The sequence below is a fragment of the Acipenser ruthenus genome, chromosome 31, assembly GCF_902713425.1.
Source record: "Acipenser ruthenus chromosome 31, fAciRut3.2 maternal haplotype, whole genome shotgun sequence".
Classification (NCBI taxonomy): domain Eukaryota; kingdom Metazoa; phylum Chordata; class Actinopteri; order Acipenseriformes; family Acipenseridae; genus Acipenser; species Acipenser ruthenus.
In genome coordinates this window covers 7,167,076-7,188,634 of record NC_081219.1, presented here as the reverse complement: position 1 = coordinate 7,188,634, position 21,559 = coordinate 7,167,076, and the positions used below count along the sequence as shown (strand labels likewise).

Below are 21,559 nucleotides of genomic sequence, written 5' to 3'. Positions count from 1 at the left end.
GGTGGCCATCTCCCGAATTAATTAGGTGATTTAATTTGTTGCTAATCGGGAGATGGTCACCTGTTATAAAAAGCCTGCAGATCTCGGCACTCGGGGTGGGTGTTGGAAGGAGAGTGAGCGAGAGGATTAAAACGAAACTAAAAGTAAACTCCAGGAACAGTGAAGGCAAATGCTCAGCCTGACCTGGGTTTTGTTTATTATTTTTGTGTTCGTGATTTTGTTTTGTTCAACTATTTATTTTGCTCTGTGAGCGAGTGTTTTCTGTTTGGATATTTTATTTATTTATTTTTGGTTGCTTTAAATAAAATGGCGCCCGCGCCACTGCACAATACCTTTTTGTTTGGTTGTCCCTTCTTCTGCCGTGACGTCAGACCCTCGGCCATTCCTGTCACAGGGTGGTATTTTGGGTGGGGAACAGGTTTGTTATAACAATCTGCAATTGTGGGTGACAGCTAGCCTAGCTTAACCTTGTTATGAGTTGCAGCAGTATAACATTTATCCATTGCCTCTGCTGGTAAGTTTCGGGCATGTTCACACCTAGTTCTGCAAGTGATTCAAATTGTGGTTCAGTGTATTCGGATTTGCTTGTTTGGTTCACTTGCAGCTTCATCTAGACCACAGTTATATTGGTTTCAATTGCACTTTTACAAATGCGCTCAGCTGTCTTGCTGATTTACTAGTTCTCGCTTGAAAAACCTTTTCCATCATTCCCAACATGGACAGTCCTTTACGTGCTATGCTATTGTTCGTATTCTTTTGGTTTATTTGGTTCTTACAACATCAAATCATTGCTAAAGAAACTGAACATGCCAAAAGAGCGTCAAGTATTTGTCAGAAAAATACTGTTCTTCTGGAAGAAATGCTTAAGTGAATGCTTTAGAAGACGTTTCAAGCGAAGGCACATATTGATGATGATGATGATGATGATGATGATGATGATGATGATGATGATGATGATGATGATGATGATGACTTGGTAAGGGATAAACAACGATAAGTTGCCACTTTTCTTCCTAATTATATTGGATTTTCGCTCTTTTGTTACGCTTAGTTCGAAAAGTTAAAATGTGTGTCTCTCACATTGCGGGAATGTTATGAGTTTGAGTTTGAAATCCCACTTACCCGGACAAAATGGAAATGATGGAAAAAGTCTGTTGTAAGTGAAGATAGTAGCGAGGACTAGGTTTTAGATGTAGAACATGAAATTGGCGTTAGAAAAATAAAAATGCAAAAAAATAAAGTAATGTCAATCGGGAATGGAGAGTAAAGGTGTTGATAGTTTTGCCAAATCTGAAACAGATGCAGACCTAAATATCACTGCAAGTGATCGGTTTTTAAGAAGCATGTAAGTGTGCTGTAAGCTTGTGTGAACAGTGATTAAAACCAGGAACAAAATGCAATGATCAAATTGCTTTTATTCCTTAACAAAAAATAAATAAATGTAGTTCTTGCTTTTTTAAATGAAGAATGAAAAACTACATCTCCAGCAATGCCGTAGCTATCCAAGAACACAGATTGACTGGCAATCAGTTAAACTAATGCATCTGTTCGTAATTTAACAAGCCACGCTGTAAGGAACTGTGTATAGACCGGAATATGGTGTATGTTAAAACAAAGTGTACTGTAGCGATCTCGGTTAACACAGGCAGGCGCATCACACAGGGCGAGGCAATCCACACACAGGCGGAAGGCGGGCTCGAACCCAGGACCTCTCACACTAAAGCATAGCGCTGATACCGCTGTACAAAAGAGCTGTCTCTTTTGTAAGGAGCGTATATCGAGCTTATGTCTTCGTGTGTGATTATGTCACCTACCAGCCCTGCTGCTGCCTTCCCCTGTGCACGCTACAGTATTAAATCTGTGATTTGTAAATATGTTTAAAGTCAGTATACCAGATTAGCGTATGACTAAAGTTGGGGATCCTGTTAAGTTTGGTTTTGTGTTTTGTATTGTTTGTTTAAAAGAAGCCGTGTTCCCACTAGAAAAGGAACACCGCAGAAAAACGAATCATACAGGTATCGTCCTGTTTAACCCATCCTTTGTTGTCGAGTGCTTTGTCTGCAAAAGATATGTTAGGAACACAGAACTGTGTTCAAAGTTATACTGTAAATAAGGAAGCTTTGTCAGAATTTGTAATTATGAAAAAAAATATTTTTACATTAATTGCATTAACTTACGTTTAGCAAACAATATGAAATGCTGAACTGAAATTGCAAGCTCTTTTCTAAGTGTTGTGAAGTGTGCAAAACTAATTACCTAATTGTTGCAATGATTGTTGTGCAATAAAATGGTATTTGCTTTTCTGTTGAATCTTTCTGACTCACTGTGGTTTCGTTAATGAATCATCTGCAGTTTTCTGTGGATTCGTAAGCACTAACATGGATTTGTTAATCAACAATATATCTGCCCCGCACAGCCCTTCTCTTCAAAGCCACTCAACCACTTTTTTAGAAGATTCGTAGAAGTAATCAATCAAAAGATGAAAAGGTGACATTGCAGACATTTTTAATTGTGATTGCTGTACGTGTGACATTGTGGTGAGATACAGATGCAACATAGGGGCTGGTTTACTAAACTGAGGCGGAGCAGCGCAAGTGCAACACTGAGGTCTGTACCGCTCTGTCTTGGCACAATGTTTACCCTGTGAGTAAATGGTGCAATTATAATGAAGTCAGACGCAATAAAATAACTTTTCTTTGACTTAGTTTTGCTATTATGCTAAAGACCGTACATGCTGCAATAATAAATCTCTGACACAAGTATTAGCGTCATTTCATTGAATAGCCACAGGTTGCGGCAGTTTGTAAATCAGCTATGTAGTATTTTTTTGTGATCTGCTGTTGTCTATGGTGGTCTTGTCTGGTGTGTATGTGCCATTGTATTGTGTGTGTTTGACCAGCCCTGCATTGTGAATGTGTGACAGTGGCGAGACACTTTCCTTGGTGCTTGCTGAAGTACGTCACTTCCACAATTTGCTTAGCTGTTTGGAGCGATTCCTTTTCAAGTGAACTGGAATATGTTTGGTTTCACATTGCAATAATTTGAAAAGGAACAAAGTGACAAACAAGACCACCATTTCAAGTGATCTCGGTTCACTTGGTTTGATGCGCATCCTGGTGTGATTTTACGTGGTTCTCGGAGGTTTCACATATAACTCCAAGCAAACCGAACTGCACTTTAATCCACGTCAAACGAACTAGGTGTAAAAGTGCCCTTAGATTTAGTCTCAGCAGTGAACTGCAAGCAAGAAAGATTTGATAGAGGATCATTCCATGTGAATCACCTTATTATTTGAGTTTGCAGAGTACAGAAAACAAAACACAGTGAAATGTAAGTCTCTATTACCCATCATTTCCAAGATATAGCCTTGTTACAGCCAAAAATGAAAAATGCTACTTTTATTAATAAATTGTGCGCTTATTTTGAAACACTTTCAATACAATCCCATTCCTCCCCAGGTCGTGGGACCTTTTGACTTGCTTCAGTTTGCATTGAATTTCACTTGAAATGACCCTAAGGTAGTGGTGAAGAAACCTGACAGGCATAGGAAGTCTAAGTTGGTGGTGTGGTCAGAAGAATTCTGCTGATCTCTTTTAGAAGTGATTGGTGTGTGCAGGACAGAGGGTAGGAAATGCTTACTACTTTACACTGGGATTTGTGAGGTTCTGGTAGCACAATCTCAAAAAGTAGGAAAAATACAAAACAGAAAAAAACAAGCTAGTTGGAAAGGGAGTGGATGCCAACTGAATTCACTGGTTTAAGAACTGGTACTCCGCTGCACAGATTTCTCCTTCACTCAAAATTAATATAGCCCCCCTTGTTCTGCACAGACAGTCAGAGTACCTTTTCTGCAATCAAGGTCAAATTGGCATCATTGCTGTGAACAAATGAACTGTATCCATTACTCATCTTGTTTATCAATAGATACTGATGCTTATGGCAGTTGTACAAACTTTTTTCAAAATATACAAGACATTTCCAAAAAACATATTGCGTGTTCTATAAATATACAGTACAGCAGAGTCCTCTCAATTGTGTTTTTTTGTAAAATGTAGAAATCTCGGGCAGCTCTTTTTATAGAACTGCTCCTTCGAGAACAGCTGATTTTAATCTGGGTCAGAAATGGAGCAGAGAGGAAATTCATAAAACTGGAGCGATACTATAGAGGGGCTGGCTGAAATCCAGACCGCTGGTTTAGATCCTGACTGGAGTAATGTTCTGTCTGGCTGTGGACTCCAGGGCCACAGGAAAAGCATCTGGAATAGTGCTTGGCAGAAACCACAAGTGAATGGGATCACTCAATAAAACCAGGACCCATTATTTCCTGTGTTTATTCTTGAGGGGAGTGCATAATGCAGTAATAAATCACTCACCTTTGCGTAGTAATGTATTTATTTTGAGCCAACTCAGGCTTTTCATTGAGCAACAGGTCACAATTCCACAGTTTAGCTATAATTTCCAATCCATTTCAATCAATTCTTTAGTATCTAAACACCCTTATTGCAATCACGTTTCATGATGATATGTGATGTATTACTGTGTTCTCCTCAAAAACAAACACTACAAATAAAAGGACTAGATTAAGACACTGGCCCAGTGCAGTTCCCTCTTCCTCTTCCCCCTGAGCCTGTCATCACATCAGTACAGTGACAAGATGCAAAAGAGCCACCAGATAAGCTAGTGTTATGTAATCTATTTTGATATAAATTGGCACACAAAATGCAAATGAAATTCAAACTGCTTCTGCAACTGCTGAGGCACTTTTTCCAACTGTTTACCAGCTGATCAAAGTTGGCACAAGGGTCCTGGAATATGCGGAGGGCACTGGTGGTGGAGAAAGAGGAGAGTCCCACTGCAAATTCCTTGCAGCTCTTGCAATTGTGTTGTAAGATGCGTTATCTTTAATCCAGGGTGGTCATGGTATTGCACTGTATAAAGCTGCAAAATCCTTTAAGAAAGATGAATACTGAATTAGAGAGAAAGATGTGTGTATGTATAAATACGTGTGTGTGTGTGTGTGTGTGTATTGTAAAAGGTTGACCCTCGCTCGGGTTCGTTGCCCCTTTAAAAATACGACCCAGAACACAGAAGTGGATTTTCTTGCGCGTTTACGCTAATTTTTTAATAAACACAAACAAAACAAGTACAATCAAAATAAACACCTAGCTCCTCTTGGAGCGCTAACTCAACTTTCAGGAACCCTTCCTAACACGGGACAGCTAAGCTGTTTTCCCGTCTTCACAAAACCCAGGTTTAACACCGCACTTACTCTTCTCTCTTCTCTCTTCTCTCTTCTCTCTTCTCTCTTCTCTCTTCTCTCTTCTCTCTTCTCTCTTCTCTCTTCTCTCTTCTCTCTTCAATGGCTACTCGGAGACAGCGCACCTCTCTGCCTCCTTCCACTCAGCAGCCCCGAGCAGACTGCTTGCTCTCCTTTTAAACTCCCGCACCTGGACCTAATTTTTAATAACGCCCAGGTGCGGATGATAATTAATAATAAAACAATGAAACTAACCAATAAAGCATTTAACAAATCAAATGAAACAATAAAGCAATACAAAACGGTGCATTCTCACATGTTTTTCTTTGCAGGGAGGTTTTAACCCCCTCCCTGCCGTCTCTCACAACCCGCTATATTACAGTATATATATATATATATCTATATATATATATATATATATATATATATATATATATATATATATATATATATATATATAATGAGAGAGAGACAGAGAGGGTTATTTATGTAATGTAACAGTGTACCAAGAGTTATCCCACTCCTGATCCAGTAATTTTAACAACCGCCAGTCATGTTTTCTTTTTATTGAAGATTAGTAAAATGAGTTTAAATCACAATACAGCTGTATTGGGTCGTTCAGTAAATAAAAGGTACATATACTGTCTACTGTGCTCTTACAAAAATGAGGCTGAATAGTAAACTAACGATTTTGTTACTGCTGCCCTAAATGGAACCCTAGGCAAGTGATAGAAACCTTTGACTATTTGACTCTAAATATATGTGTATGTCTTGCTCACTCTGACTTGCAGAACTTTGATTACTTTGCATTCTGAATGAGTAAACTGGTAAGTGCTGGGTTAATGATCTCAAAATCCTTGGAAAATCCCTACTATATAACCTGACTGTAACACAAGAGGAACCTGCTTCTCATTGTTTGAGACAGACTGTGATTGCTGCTGTACTGTCATTATTATTCTTACTCAATCAAAAAAAAATATACCAATACAAAAGATTTTAAACCTTTGAAATGTTAAAAATATTCAAATTATAAATAAACTTCTTGTAAAAATGAATTTTTTTCTAGCTCAGAGGAGAAACACAATATGACTTGGCTTGTCCTCTCAGACATCCTAGTGTATCACCTTGTAATTCCATGCATGCCATGCTGGCATTCATTATTAAGGGTGTTATCTGATCTCTGCCCAGAGCCAATGCAACACATGATACATTACACACTGTGTCACAGCAGCCTGCAGGCAAGAAACCAGAACAAGCTACACATGATGTGCCATTAGAAAAGCAAGATGAAGAGACTACAGTAATATAAAAACCCTGGTCCTTTTGTGCAAAGATCTTTCCTAATGTGTGCTTACGCTGTTTTAAAGAACAAGTACTGCTTCAAATGTCAAATGTCAAAGCACAAGTACTGTTTTAAAGAACAAGTACTGCTTCAAATGTCAAAGCCAGGTAAAGGGCAGATTGAGAGAGAAATGATACCCAGAAAATACAAACGAGGAGGGAAATGTAAAACAACCTATTAAAGGACATTTGAAGCTACTTGCTCTTTAAGTATATGCCTTGAGTTGATTGCAATAAAATAATGTTCAGATGAGCCATTGCAGTTACAAAATCACACGGGGATCCCAATGGCAAGATACAGGCAGAGTGTTTGTTTGTTTGTTTGTTTGTTTGTTTGTTTGTTTGTTTGTTTGTTTGTTTGTTTTTTAAAGTGACTTCAGTTATTGTTTTGTAAGTTGCACACTGCTACAATTTTTATGTTTAACAATATATTACACAATCTAGCTACACTTTACCATCTATATGAATGTTATTTTTCATAATTTTTATCACAGAGAAACAATAGTAGTTTTTCTGAAAAAAGTATAATTACAGGAAGCCCAACGTAGAGCAAATCCTGCCCCCTGTGGTTGAAACTGGTATTTAAATGTCTGCATTCTTTGTATTATTATAGCTGTAGCATGTATGCCGGCTTGCAAGACACATGATTCTAAAATCTCTTAGAATATTTAAGGACAGCGAATGGCCATGGTTACAAGCCCGACGTTGAAACTCCTCCCTCAACCTAGGTGGATGTACACTTGTGTTTATGGTCGAGGACAAGCTTTGAATAATTGGAAGGAGAATGGAATGAATCTCTTCCTAGCAGCTGATGAGTTAACTGCTCCTGTGGATTTAACGTGATCATTAGTACAGTAAATAAGACCCTTTGGAAAACATACATTGAAAACTCTTAAATACTGGTTGAAATTCTGCTCTGCAGTGTATGTAATGTAAAAGTTTCATATTTAGTGATTTTAGCTAATATATATATTGAAAACATTGTACTGCTTACGTAGATCTGTTATGTGAAACGTCTCAGCATGTCACAACTATATGGTATCAGTTTTGAAACCAGCTTTTTAGACAGTTTAATTTGATGTTTTACTTACATTTTAAAACCCATTAGACAAACTAGTGCTATTTTAGAATGACCTTACTGCTGAGACGAGTACTGTTATCTGGGCACTTTAAATAAATAAATAAATAAATAAATAAATAATAATTTGGGGGAAAATCCCCCAATCTGGCAACCATGCACAAGGGGTGGTCGATATGATGTCATCGGCTACGATGCTGAGAGACTGATGCATGCCTTCATATCTTCTAGGATTGATTACTGCAATGCCCCGTTCTCTGGAATTCCAAACTGTGTTCTGTCACGATTGCAGCTTCTACAAAATGCTGCAGCCAGGTGCTAACCAAAACAAAAAAAAAAAGTGAGCACATTCCCCCAGTGTTAGCAGCCCTTCACTGGCTCCCGGTGCTGTCCAGGATTGACTTTAAGGTCCTTCTTATCACCTATAAAGCCCTAAACGGTTTGGCTCCGGCCAATCTGAAGGATCTTTTAGTCCTGTATGCCCCTGGCCGGCCACTCCGATCCCAAGATGCAGGGCTGCTATCTGTCCCAAGGATTTTAAAGCAAAGGACAGGTGGTAGAGCATTCAGTCACAGAGCACCTGAACTCTGGAATGCGCTACCATGCACAGTGAGAGACACACCTACACTGGCAATTTTTAAAAATAAATTTTAAACATACTTTATAATACGGCTTTTATATCTTTTATAATGTTTCTTTTTTATATATTTTTATTCCTGTTTATTGGGTTTGAGTTCCTCATCTGTTGCTTTTATTTGCTTTAATTTTAAAATGTTGTTTTCTCTTGCTGTTTTTATTGTTTATATTGTTTTTATTGTACTAAATGTACTTCCGAATGCTCTTTTCTTTTTGTTGAAAGCACCTTGGGATGGCTTGCCATGAAAGGCGCTTTGTAAATAAAATTTGATTTGATTGGTCGCTACAGTTCAGGGGCTATGAGCGTGCATACGGGTCCGGAGCCAGCCTGGATCAGTGTGAAGTGTAAACCGGAGGCTCAAATGAAAAGAATCTTTGAATCTGATCGAACCTAAGCTAGTTCAGGTCCGAGTTGTAAATGTAAACGTACTATTTTTATGGTTTTCATGCAAGGGTGTTGAACTTTTATCTTCTCCCTGTTTATTCATATTAACAATCAAAATGATGAAAGATTGGCTGCTATTTTTCATGTAAAATGTAGAGTACAGTAGTTCACGTACAATGCGTTCTCAACGGCAGTTAGTGTGATCACCAAGCGCAGCAAAATGGCAGCTTGTTTCCATGGTGACAACTCTCTGTTAAATAGCCCTGTCTCACTGTAGCAGAGTATGAAAACAAGCAACAGGAAGCTGAGCAAGCCGTCTCCCATGGTGTGGCCATGCTGTGATTCTGAATGGGACACAACTAAGATTCAAGTGCTTTAAGGTACAGGCAAGATGGTGAAGTGCTTTTAATTCAGTCTTGGCATTCACCACTGCAGAAAACCATGTTCATGGTTCAAATGTAGAACACATACCCTAACCAGGTCATACATATTGGTAGTACAGTAAATTGATGCAGCAAGCTGTGAATGCAAAAAAAACAAAATCTTTAAGAAAAACATGTAGAGACATGTCATTTATTGTTATCTGTTTAACTGAAGTCCATTCTCACGATTCTCCACTGAATGCAAATGTGATAGTTTAACCTATATATACTGTATATATAACAAGTTTTTTATTTTCTTAAACTCTTCTGTTAATGGTCTGAACCTCGTTGTTTTGATGTTCTCGTAATTTTTTGGTTGAACATCCATGCCTTAGATTTATAAGTGAGGAATGTTTGTTTACAAATGATCTGCTTATAGGGGAGAGTCTTTTATGTAGGAATATTACTGGAATACAGGTTTTTCCCGTTTTTACATATAACCGTTCAAAATACAAGGATGTTTGTTTTTCAATATAGCATTCCATTTCAAGGGAACCTAATATTTGTATTTTTATAGGAAATAGGAAAAATTGTCGTATTTAAATCCTGCTGCAGGACACCTCCCCCACAAAAAAAAAAAACACTGTCTTTTGGTGAAAAGAAATATGTCTGTACCCTTGTACCTGTTGTTCACAGTGGAGCAGCTATCCAGTTCAATAAGTGAAAACTAAACAAACAATCCTTAGCTGACTCTCACCCATGTTTCTGTGTTCTCCAACAGACTACATGTGTAACTGCAGCAGCACGGGGAGCCCCAGCATGGATCAGTGTAATGAGACAACGGGTCAGTGTGAGTGTTACCCTGGCTACACCGGCCTGCAGTGCACGGACTGTGAGGAGGGCTATTTCACAAATGGAACCGGAGAGGTATGCATGCCATGTGGATGTGATACTACAGGAGCACTCCATTCACTTTGTGACAGGTAAGAATGCAATACCAGCAGGCTGGACAGGGGGATGAAAAATACACTTCTGCAGAGGATGAATAAACTTGTGCAGTCAATATAATAGTGGTTACACCCCTACTAACTAACAAAATGTAAAGATTCAAGCTTGAATATTTCAGTAAATATCTAAACACCCTGTAAAGAAGGACATGGGTAATCATTATTCCTCAAATAACTGAAAGAAGGTAAAACATACTTACTTTCACCCTTATCTTTAAAAGTAATGTAACAGCATTCCTGGACTTAGAAATGACAGCCTTGTTCAGCATGTGTGTGGTATAAATAGAATGCATCCTGGAGACAGTTTTAAAGTGCAAAGTTGTAAAGTCTTTGTTCTAGCATACACACATATGGTAGTCGTTGATGTAGCACTATATATCTTGGCACATGTTATGGTTTTACTGATACATAGTATGAAAATCATTTGTAACATCATTGTACTTATGTCTTCTCCTGTTACAGCATATAATATGAGCAGGGGCAGAAAACTATTTGTACTTGGAAGCTAAAAACATAAATCAAGATTTAGTCCGGTGCTTTCTTTAATTATTTCATATCATTTGCTGGTCCAATACATGCAATGTTTCTTTTAAAATTGTACATGTTTAGTTGTCCCTTTTTAAAAACTCCACCCGGTGTATTTGTGGAGTACAATTCAATGCTCAAGAATAGAGTACAATGCAGAATGTATCAAAGCCTGGGATCTGGGTGACACCAGTGTTTTCATCTGGCAGTCCTCTGAATCAGGCCTGTTTTCATAACAGACCGATGCAGCCTCACATGAGGTATCCCTCCCTGATACAAGGCTGTGTAAAGGTACACAGCAGGCTGGACATTGTTCACTTACATTTATTGCTACTGTTTACTTTTGTTATCGTGGGAGCTATGCCGTTTTACAGAGCGGAAGAGCGCTGTTGCTACAGTACACTTGGTTTTGCCTGACCATATGCTTTATGTTATTATTATCCTTCCTGACTTGAGACTGGGATATTGCCTGGCTCAGCATGTTTAACCAGATTTTGTCTTAGCTGTTTATTGCAGAGCTTTGAGCAAATTATGTCTAGATACTTTTCAGAGTGGGTTCAGGGCCCAAATGAGATGCTTTGAAGCGTAAAGCCCAATACTTTATAATAATGTGGTGATTTAAATGATGCTTTTGGTCACATTTCTGCAAGGGGTGCACTGATCACAGGAGACCTGGCGTGGTTCTCCTGCCTGTGCACTGAGGCTGTCTGAAGTACAACAGTCTGCTTCCTGCAGTGCCTCGGTGGCTCTGCTGTATTTCAGGTATGGTGTGGCTCATTCACATATGCTGAAACAGCATTACAGCCTCTGGAACGATTGGCCTGACATGTAGGAATTCCAGTGTCTTTGAAACAAGAACTAACAGTTTTACAGCAGCTTACACTTAGGGACCTTAACCTTTTTAAAGTGGAAATACAGGTCAGGCAGCATTTGTTGTTTTACATTGTTTTCAATTCTAAATGTTTGACATTAATGAAAAACCCTCTGGTATCTCTGTCATAGACATTGTTCCTTTTGAATATCATCTTCCACAATGTTGTGCGAAATATGAATCACGCTGTACATATTTTATCAATAAATTGGCAGTTTTTGCTACTCACTGGAAGATTTAAACAATTAAGCAGTTGGTCTAATAATGACCTCCAGTAGAACCCTCGTGGGCTTGATTTTAGCTTGGGGAGAGGTGCGGCAAAAAAACAAAAATTCACAGAAAGTTCACCAAATAATTAAGTTTTAGCTGCTTCAACATACACAAGATATTTCAAATAGTACATCAAAACCAATAATATAACGTCTATTGTTTTTGTTTACTGACCAGTTTAAATGTTACTTTAGAGTAGAAAACGTACAGTACTGTGCATACTTCAGACTCTGGAGTCGATGGTCTTCCGATCAAAAAGTCAATGACGTCATCTGTAATCTTGCCATGTGCTTCTTTTTTGAAAAGGCGTACAGCCTTAACAGATCGTCAAGCCTTTCATCTGTCATTCTAAAATACCTCAAATATCTCTTACTGTCACATACCCGCATCTCTCTGAATAATATTTGAAATTCTCCCTTTTGGGTTCTCTGTTGGTTGATAGGACGGATGTACCAATGACGTTGCTGTAGATTTTTCATCATCTTGTATAGAGGCACAAACTCAGCACATCTACTTAATGTAAGTGTATCCAATTTTGCGAATGCAGTCTGTATTTAAAGTATGAGCAACAACTGCGACCACTCGGCGCAGTGAAAAAAGGGCTGCGACACGATGCGCCCCGTACAGTGAAGCTGCACAGATTTGAGCTGTCATTGGCAACAGAAGTACTGCATGTACCAGACTTACAGAGTTTTCCATGATTCTGAAACAAACAGCATGTTGTAAAGAAAGCCTCTGTAAGTCTGTAAACTTCGATTCTCTGATGCATTTGTTCTTCCGTCTTTACAGAAATCAGCTCACTCAAATTTTTTTTGCATTTTAGCTGTCACCAATTTATATGCTTGCTTCTATCTCATTCGCTGACCTACATAGCTACACGTAAATGCTGCGTGCATACACAACCAAACAATTGACAGATACTCCAATAGATTTGTATTTTCAGTGCATGACATACTGCATTTTAAAGGAAATAGAAATGCACTTAATCAAAAGTGTTTTTACACCCATTTCCAAGATTTCACTGACTTTTTTTAAATTCACGATTTCCGTGACCAAATTGTAGCCTTACTTATAATCACTTATAAAGGATACCTAAGGTGTTACCGTTAAATAAACATAGGCTTTTTTCAAAGAGGCTAAGTCTGATCATGCAGTACTGATATTGCCACACAGAAATGGGGAAGTGTTTTTTATAAATCATTTTAAAAATAAGTTTGTTCCTGATTTGAAAATACATATAATGGCATCATCTCTGGAAGACTTGTTTTGCTGGAGCTGTCAGGCTGTACTAGTTATGTAACAGCCTGGTTTTAATAGCTAGGAGTTTCCATGAATGTGTTTTTAAAGCATGTCCAAGACATGGTAGGTCGGGTAGCTGGGAAAACCTAAATGAAGCTGGATGATGAAAGCCAGAACTTGATTGATGGTAACAGGATGACCAGCTGGAGGCGATTATCTAGAGCGGCCCTACAATGAATGAATAAATGAAGGTGTTTGAAATGTCACAGTGAAAATCATTATTCCTGTTTTTATTAGAGATGTACTGTATGTGTTTCTACATGAGCATGTGTGTTTTTTATTGATAGAAATACGCAAAGCTCTTGGTTTGATAGGTGTACACGTGTGTATGCATGTGAGTAAAAAAGGAACTAAAAACAGTACCATTTTTTAAAATTACCTTTATATCACATTGTGGCAATATTAAGGGCTATACTATTGAAGGGTTTCAACACACTCAACATGTAGAACTTAACAGTACCCTGATGCTTTGTGAATATGGCTATTCATAGTTACTTGAGCCAGCACATGGAGTGGAGTCAGTTATTGGCCTGTAGCGAAGGAGCAGAGAGGGGGTGTAGGGAGACCCGGGGGATTGAAAGCAGGAGGGGGCAGTAGTGAAGAGAGTGGTAGGCAAGAACAAATCTTGAATTTGAATGCGAGCAGAGGTAGGTAGCCAGTGGAGGGTGTGAAGCAGAGGGGTAGCGTGAGAGTAGCAGAAATTTGATTGAGCTGAAGGGGGCGGATAGCTGAAGCAGGGAGACCAGCAAGGAGAGAGTTACAGTTACAGGTACGTGTCTGCTGTTTTATTTTGAAGTAAAATGCCCACTTGATGTCCAGTCCTTTATCATACGGTATGTTCATCACACCTGAAATGGCCAACCCTTCTAGTTTATTATACTAGTCTTTCAGATTCCTCTCCAGTGAGCAGATTTTGAACTGCCTCAGCAGAAGATGCATTGCTTACTGTGTACAGCATTTAAAATGTTGCTCAGGACACAAGCTTGATACAAGCTCAACAATGTGCTGCACAACCACACCCCAGCTCAGTACAAGCTCAACAGTGTGCTGCACAACCACACCCCCGCTCAATACAAGATAAACAATGTGCAGCACAACCACACCCCCGCTCAATACAAGATAAACAATGTGCTGCACAACCACACCCCAGCTCAATACAAGATAAACAATGTGCAGCACAACCACACCCCCGCTCAATACAAGATAAACAATGTGCAGCACAACCACACCCCAGCTCAATACAAGATAAACAATGTGCTGCACAACCACACCTCCGCTCAATACAAGATAAACAATGTGCTGCACAACCACACCCCCGCTCAATACAAGATAAACAATGTGCTGCACAACCACACCCCAGCTCAATACAAGATAAACAATGTGCAGCACAACCACACCCCAGCTCAATACAAGATAAACAATGTGCAGCACAACCACACCCCAGCTCAATACAAGATAAACAATGTGCAGCACAACCACACCCCAGCTCAATACAAGATAAACAATGTGCAGCACAACCACACCCCAGCTCAATACAAGATAAACAATGTGCTGCAGCACCACACCCCAGCTTGATAGAATCTCAACATTGTGCAGCCTCTGAAGTTACAGCAGCACACCTGCTTTCAATTCAGTCATAATGTTTTCAGTTTGGCCGTGTAGGCTAATCGGAATTTGTTTTCCTATAAATTTGCTGAGCAAAATGGTTCCTTATGTATTGAAACGTGCAGAAAGTTTAGAAACTTTGAAAGAATGTTTTTAGTTTCTGAAGTATTTAGTGAAGTGTAAAAGTCTCCAGTTACATGTTCAAGATGAAAGACAGGCTGGCTTAGGGCTCCACTACAGCATAGCATAATATTATTAAGGGAGTACCAGACAAGTTCTCCCACTGCTTTTTCATTACTGCTATGTTCTTATAGGAACTAACCTAGAGCAGAAGCTTAGAAAGCAAAACAACTATAATTTGTGTTTTTGTGGCACTCTTTCCAATGAGAATCATCACTGTGTTGTCCATCCTCCATTACCACAGATGATGAAAATAACTGAACTATGTGTTCACAATACAATGTGAAACTTAGATGAAATTCGAAGGTGCAGAACCCTATTGAAACGCAGTTGATTCACAAGTTCCTAAATGGGTCGAACTTACTGTCCAAAAAACACTTGAGAGTGCCGAGTGTATTATAGGGTATACTTTTTAAAACTAGTGTACATGTTACTACAGTATTAGTGCTACTGTGGTCAACATGTTAAGTTTCTTCACAAAATGCACCCTGTTGTATTTGTTATCACCTTTTAATAGACCAGTCAAATATCTGGTCACAGCAGGCTATATAATAACAATGCTTAAACCTCAATACTATGCTTGTTGGCTCCCAGACATGTCTCAGCTGAGTTGAATGAAGCCTGATTCATCATACAGTACTTCAATTTCTGATAAGAAATGTCCAACACCAGGCAACATACGAAATTACCTGATCAAGATGTTTGTGATGTCATTTTTCAACATTTTAGGAATGGCTGTATGCCAATGGACACTAAAATTGAACTATATTATGAAGACATGTTAACAGCAGTGTGGAGTAGTGGTTAGGGCTCTGGACTCTTGACCGGAGGGTTGTGGGTTCAATCCCCGGTGGGAAACACTGCTGCTGTACCCTTGAGCAAGGTACTTTACCTAGATTGCTCCAGTAAAAACCCAACTGTATAAATGGGTAATTGTATGTAAAAAATAATGCGATATCTTGCAACAATTGTAAGTCGCCCTGGATAAGGGTGTTGGCTAAGAAATAAATAATAATAATAATAATAATAATAATAATAATAATAATAATAATAACAGAAGTATACACCCACACTTGCATAACACCATACATAACTTCCGTAAATTACTCTCTGCCCAGCCTTGCTCAGGGCTGTGTTTGAGCTGTTTAGAAACTAAGTGAGATGTAAATGAACAACTGTGTGTACTTGACTCAAAACACACACCTTCCCCTGAGGGGTGAGTGAGGTATTTAGTGTGCTCTTCAAAAATAAACACACATAAAAGGCCCTAAGAGACCATGCTGCAGCTGGTAAATCGACAAGGAGCCCATAATCACAGTATCATGGTTAGGGACTTGACATTTATTATCATTTTAAATTAAAACAGATCATGTTTATATATTATCAGGATATTTCTATTTAAACCATAGTACACTATTTTCATGGATATGACATCGTACTGTGAAATAATCATACCATATGGAGAAACGGATACAGGCACAGATGGATTATTTAAAGTCCAAAGGCTCATATCTCATGCTTAAGTTAAAATGATGCAGTCTGCTTACATTGAATAGTAGTAAATAGACTCAAACAGAACACTACGCTTTTGACTTTTTCCATAAGGCTTGCATTAAGGAGCACCAGTGAGTGGAAATAGGAGGAGCTGCAAAACATGGATTAAATAAGAACAGTTCTGCTCCTGTCTGAAAGAGCCTCGGACCTCACTGATTACAACTCAATTCTGATCAGACTGTCTGAGCTTACACTTCTACCAAGCACAGACTAAACTGCAAGGCACATTTTAACACAAACCAATTGAAGACAACAATGCTTGAACTACTGTTTCCGTTCAAATGAGTGTCTGACAGAAACCTAACTTATACTGTAATACAGCATTGTGGCTCATTACATTTAGTTTAAAATAAAGCAGTTATTTTAGATCAAGTACAATTCCCCTGATGTAAAAGGAGACTGCAGCAACACTAAATCTATATATGCTGGAATACCATGAAGCTACTAATAGCTCATTCCTAATAAATGCTTGGTTTGGAATATGATCCTCAGTAGCACCCTGAGCCCCCAGGAATGTCTTATTTTGGGCCAGTGAGAAACCCCTATGTTAAACAAGACCAACATAAAGGCTCAATGTAGGGCTACTCCAGTTTGTTTTGTTTTTTTGCACTATATAGGTTGACCGCATTTTTTTTTTTTTTTTAAAGCAGCTAGCTAATTACAATACACTCCAGGGTGAATAATATGTGGCTAATTATTTAAAGGAGCCATATTGTGTGATTAAATATATACACACTATATATATAAATATATAATATATATATATATATATATATATATATATATGTATATATATATATATATATACAGTGCCTTGCGAAAGTATTCGGCCCCCTTGAACTTTGCGACCTTTTGCCACATTTCAGGCTTCAAACATAAATATATGAAACTGTAATTTTTTGTGAAGAATCAACAACAAGTGGGACACAATCATGAAGTGGAACAAAATTTATTGGATATTTCAAACTTTTTTAACAAATAAAAAACTGAAAAATTGGGCGTGCAAAATTATTCAGCCCCTTTACTTTCAGTGCTGCAAACTCTCTCCAGAAGTTCAGTGAGGATCTCTGAATGATCCAATGTTGACCTAAATGACTAATGATGATAAATAGAATCCACCTGTGTGTAATCAAGTCTCCGTATAAATGCACCTGCACTGTGATAGTCTCAGAGGTCCGTTTAAAGCGCAGAGAGCATCATGAAGAACAAGGAACACACCAGGCAGGTCCGAGATACTGTTGTGGAGAAGTTTAAAGCCAGATTTGGATACAAAAAGATTTCCCAAGCTTTAAACATCCCAAGGAGCACTGTGCAAGCGATAATATTGAAATGGAAGGAGTATCAGACCACTGCAAATCTACCAAGACCTGGCCGTCCCTCTAAACTTTCAGCTCATACAAGGAGAAGACTGATCAGAGATGCAGCCAAGAGGCCCATGATCACTCTGGATGAACTGCAGAGATCTACAGCTGAGGTGGGAGACTCTGTCCATAGGACAACAATCAGTCGTATACTGCACAAATCTGGCCTTTATGGAAGAGTGGCAAGAAGAAAGCCATTTCTTAAAGATATCCATAAAAAGTGTCGTTTACAGTTTGCCACAAGCCACCTGGGAGACACACCAAACATGTGGAAGAAGGTGCTCTGGTCAGATGAAACCAAAATCGAACTTTTTGGCAACAATGCAAAACGTTATGTTTGGCATAAAAGCAACACAGCTCATCACCCTGAACACACCATCCCCACTGTCAAACATGGTGGTGGCAGCATCATGGTTTGCAGGGACAGGGAAGATGGTTAAAATTGATGGGAAGATGGATGGAGCCAAATACAGGACCATTCTGGAAGAAAACCTGATGGAGTCTGCAAAAGACCTGAGACTGGGACGGAGATTTGTCTTCCAACAAGACAATGATCCAAAACATAAAGCAAAATCTACAATGGAATGGTTCACAAATAAACATATCCAGGTGTTAGAATGGCCAAGTCAAAGTCCAGACCTGAATCCAATCGAGAATCTGTGGAAAGAACTGAAAACTGCTGTTCACAAATGCTCTCCATCCAACCTCACTGAGCTCGAGCTGTTTTGCAAGGAGGAATGGGCAAAAATTTCAGTCTCTCGATGTGCAAAACTGATAGAGACATACCCCAAGCGACTTACAGCTGTAATCGCAGCAAAAGGTGGCGCTACAAAGTATTAACTTAAGGGGGCTGAATAATTTTGCACGCCCAATTGTTCAGTTTTTTATTTGTTAAAAAGGTTTGAAATATCCAATAAATTTTGTTCCACTTCATGATTGTGTCCCACTTGTTGTTGATTCTTCACAAAAAATTACAGTTTCATATCTTTATGTTTGAAGCCTGAAATGTGGCAAAAGGTCGCAAAGTTCAAGGGGGCCGAATACTTTCGCAAGGCACTGTATATATATATATATATATATATATATATATATATATATATATATATATATATATATATATATATATATATATATAGCTACTTTTATATTGAGCTCATTATTAATAATAAATAATACACAATTAAATACGTTTTCACATTTTTCTTTTTGCTGCGTCAAGATTGTTTAAATTAAGCAAATAACAAGGCAGAATTAGCAGAGAAGCAATTGGGAGGATTAATGATGTGTTTACATTGAAAGGGACGCTATTTAAATTACAGTCGTGTGTAGCAACGACTCAGTCAACACGCCTTTTTATCAAAGTGTTTCATATTTTATCCTGGTTATTATAATACCAGTAAAACGCTAAACTTAATTTGTGGAGTCCTGTACATAGGATTAGTCTCACATGACATTGCTGGACTGTTACTAAACTGTTTCATATTATGTTCTTGTTATTGTAATCCAGCAGTAAGATGAACACCTATGTGCTACATATTTATTTAATGGCATTTTCAACATGATGATTGTCTTTTGTTTTGATGTCCTTTCTTAGAGTTTTTTCAGTTGTGTTCCTTCACAATAGGTACACATGTATTTAGTTTGAAAGATCCTCAGGCATCTTTCCATTATTGTGTGCCATATCATCTGCTGTTTGAATCCATCCTACAACAATATATAAATCATTTTAGGCAACAGTTTATCCAGTTGCATGGCTTTGTATTTCTCATACTTGTACGTGCTTGATAGAGAGAGAAACTGAAGACAAAATCATTTAGGCGTTTAGCTTAATGCAGAGTCATTTGTTTTAATATTTGTCAATTTACAGTTAACAAATATACAACAAAAATAGGCAGTTGAATAACTGTTTGTTTCAGAGATAAAATGGTAACAAACCATGACAAGTAGCACAAGTATTTTTTTTTTATGACACTTCTTATTTCAGGAGGCAGACACTTGGACATAGTTACCCATAATGACAGCTTTATAAAGACTTTTAAAATAGTTCTTAATGCAGACACATTTGAGATGAAGCTGAGTTGAGGAGCTTTTTCATGCAATTGAAACATTCAGACAAAGAACCATTACAAGCATTTTGACTGGAATAAGAACATATAAATAAAGTTGCAGTTATCCTTTTAATGGACCGTTGCTGTAGTTCTCTCATACAAACAATTTAAAATGTTTCTATGAAGTATAATCTCAGTGCTTTACCAACAGTACAGTAGACACTTGTGTCCCAAGACAAAGGCTAGGGGAATTAACGAAAGACAAGTAATGGCAAATGCATATGATATTACAATGTTTTTTGTCTATAAACATATTTCTTAATGTTATATTTTGGACTGGAACTGCTTGATTTAATCATTTTAAGAGAAGATTCTAAAGTCCTGTTCACTTTGGAGGGCACCTACCTGTGGAGGGATGACAACCGCTTCACTGAGCCCACTGAGACCATGAGGGTTATAATACAAATTACAGGCTGGAGCACCTCACAAGGCCTTTAAGCAGCTCTCAAATCCACAAGGACCCTTTGTCAATGGAGACATTTAAACACACATCTCTTGGTGCTCAAAACCAACCACGATGCAGAGCAATTTCAATCACCTAGCTGGCATAAGGTCCCCATTGAGGCTTATTTAAAGTAAGCAACCAGATGCTTAGGAGTAACTCAGACCTAGTCAAGCAAATACCCATGGTTTTTATAGTTTAATATTTAAGGAGATTTTAAGAGACACACAATTGTGATTTATAATACATTGTGACAAGGAATTCCAGAGACCTCTGCATGTATAGCTGGATATCTATTGAGATTGCCTATTCATTTGTTTCTGTACATTTTGCTGTACTGGGTAACATCATTTTTTTATGGGGTCTGTATGGCTTCAGGCAGTATCTATACCACTGCTACACATACAGCTGTATTATTATTATTATTATTATTATTATTATTATTATTATTATTATTATTATTATTATATACACACACATATATATATACCTTGCTTGTCCATATCTCAGCAATTGATAACATTTTAGGTAAATCAACAAGGGTATTACTTTTTTTCAGCTTTTACTCAAGAACATTTGCCATGAGAGAGAACTCTTCTTCTAAACACTGCAATGTATCCAGGTCATGCTCCCTTCTGCAACAATACTGATGCTCTGATTAAAATGATACACTGCGATACATATAAGATCAATTCTTTCTTCTGCTAAGAATTGTATTCACCAGTTGATTTATTACCCATGATGGGTGATTTTAAAAATGTGAAAAGAGTTGCCAATATCTTTATAAACATAACGCTGCAATACGGACAACATGAGGCTCAGCAAAGGTAATGTAATGTGTTTCTTGTGAACACTTTAATTCTTTATAACAACTGTAACTGGGAACATAATGAAAAATAAAAGTTGAATATATTAATGAAGCATCCATGTCTTTCTAAATATATATTCTTTCATGCTGGTTTTTCATTTCCATATGTTTCTAATGTGTACGGTAACCGATGAGAGCCCAAAAGTGGCTAAGCGAAGCCTTTAAATAGACATTATTGGATTATGTCAGCCATTTAACATGCACATATTGACGTGCTTGTCAGAAAAAGAAAGCACTGTATTCAAGATTTTACGTGTGCAAATTTATACTCATTTTTTTGCTCAAAGAGCCAACTTCCCCAACGCTGCAGTATGTTTAACATGCCTTTGTCAAGGGAAAGTGCGTTTGAAAACAAACATTGGAGGAATTTATAGGCTTTTGATGCCATGTAACCACACATTGATTTCTCT

General features: G+C 38.0%; 1 protein-coding gene across 2 annotated transcripts in view; it reads left to right on the top strand.

The window, feature by feature from the left end:
- The window catches only part of LOC117396777 (multiple epidermal growth factor-like domains protein 9), a 153,098-nt gene that overhangs the window by 25,387 nt on the left and 106,152 nt on the right, over positions 1-21,559 (top strand). For both annotated transcript variants that reach the window (XM_034908933.2, XM_059005344.1), the window contains exon 2: positions 9,841-10,042. In XM_034908933.2, coding sequence (XP_034764824.2) covers positions 9,841-10,042 — 202 coding nt within the window. The remainder of the gene's footprint in view (positions 1-9,840; positions 10,043-21,559) is intronic.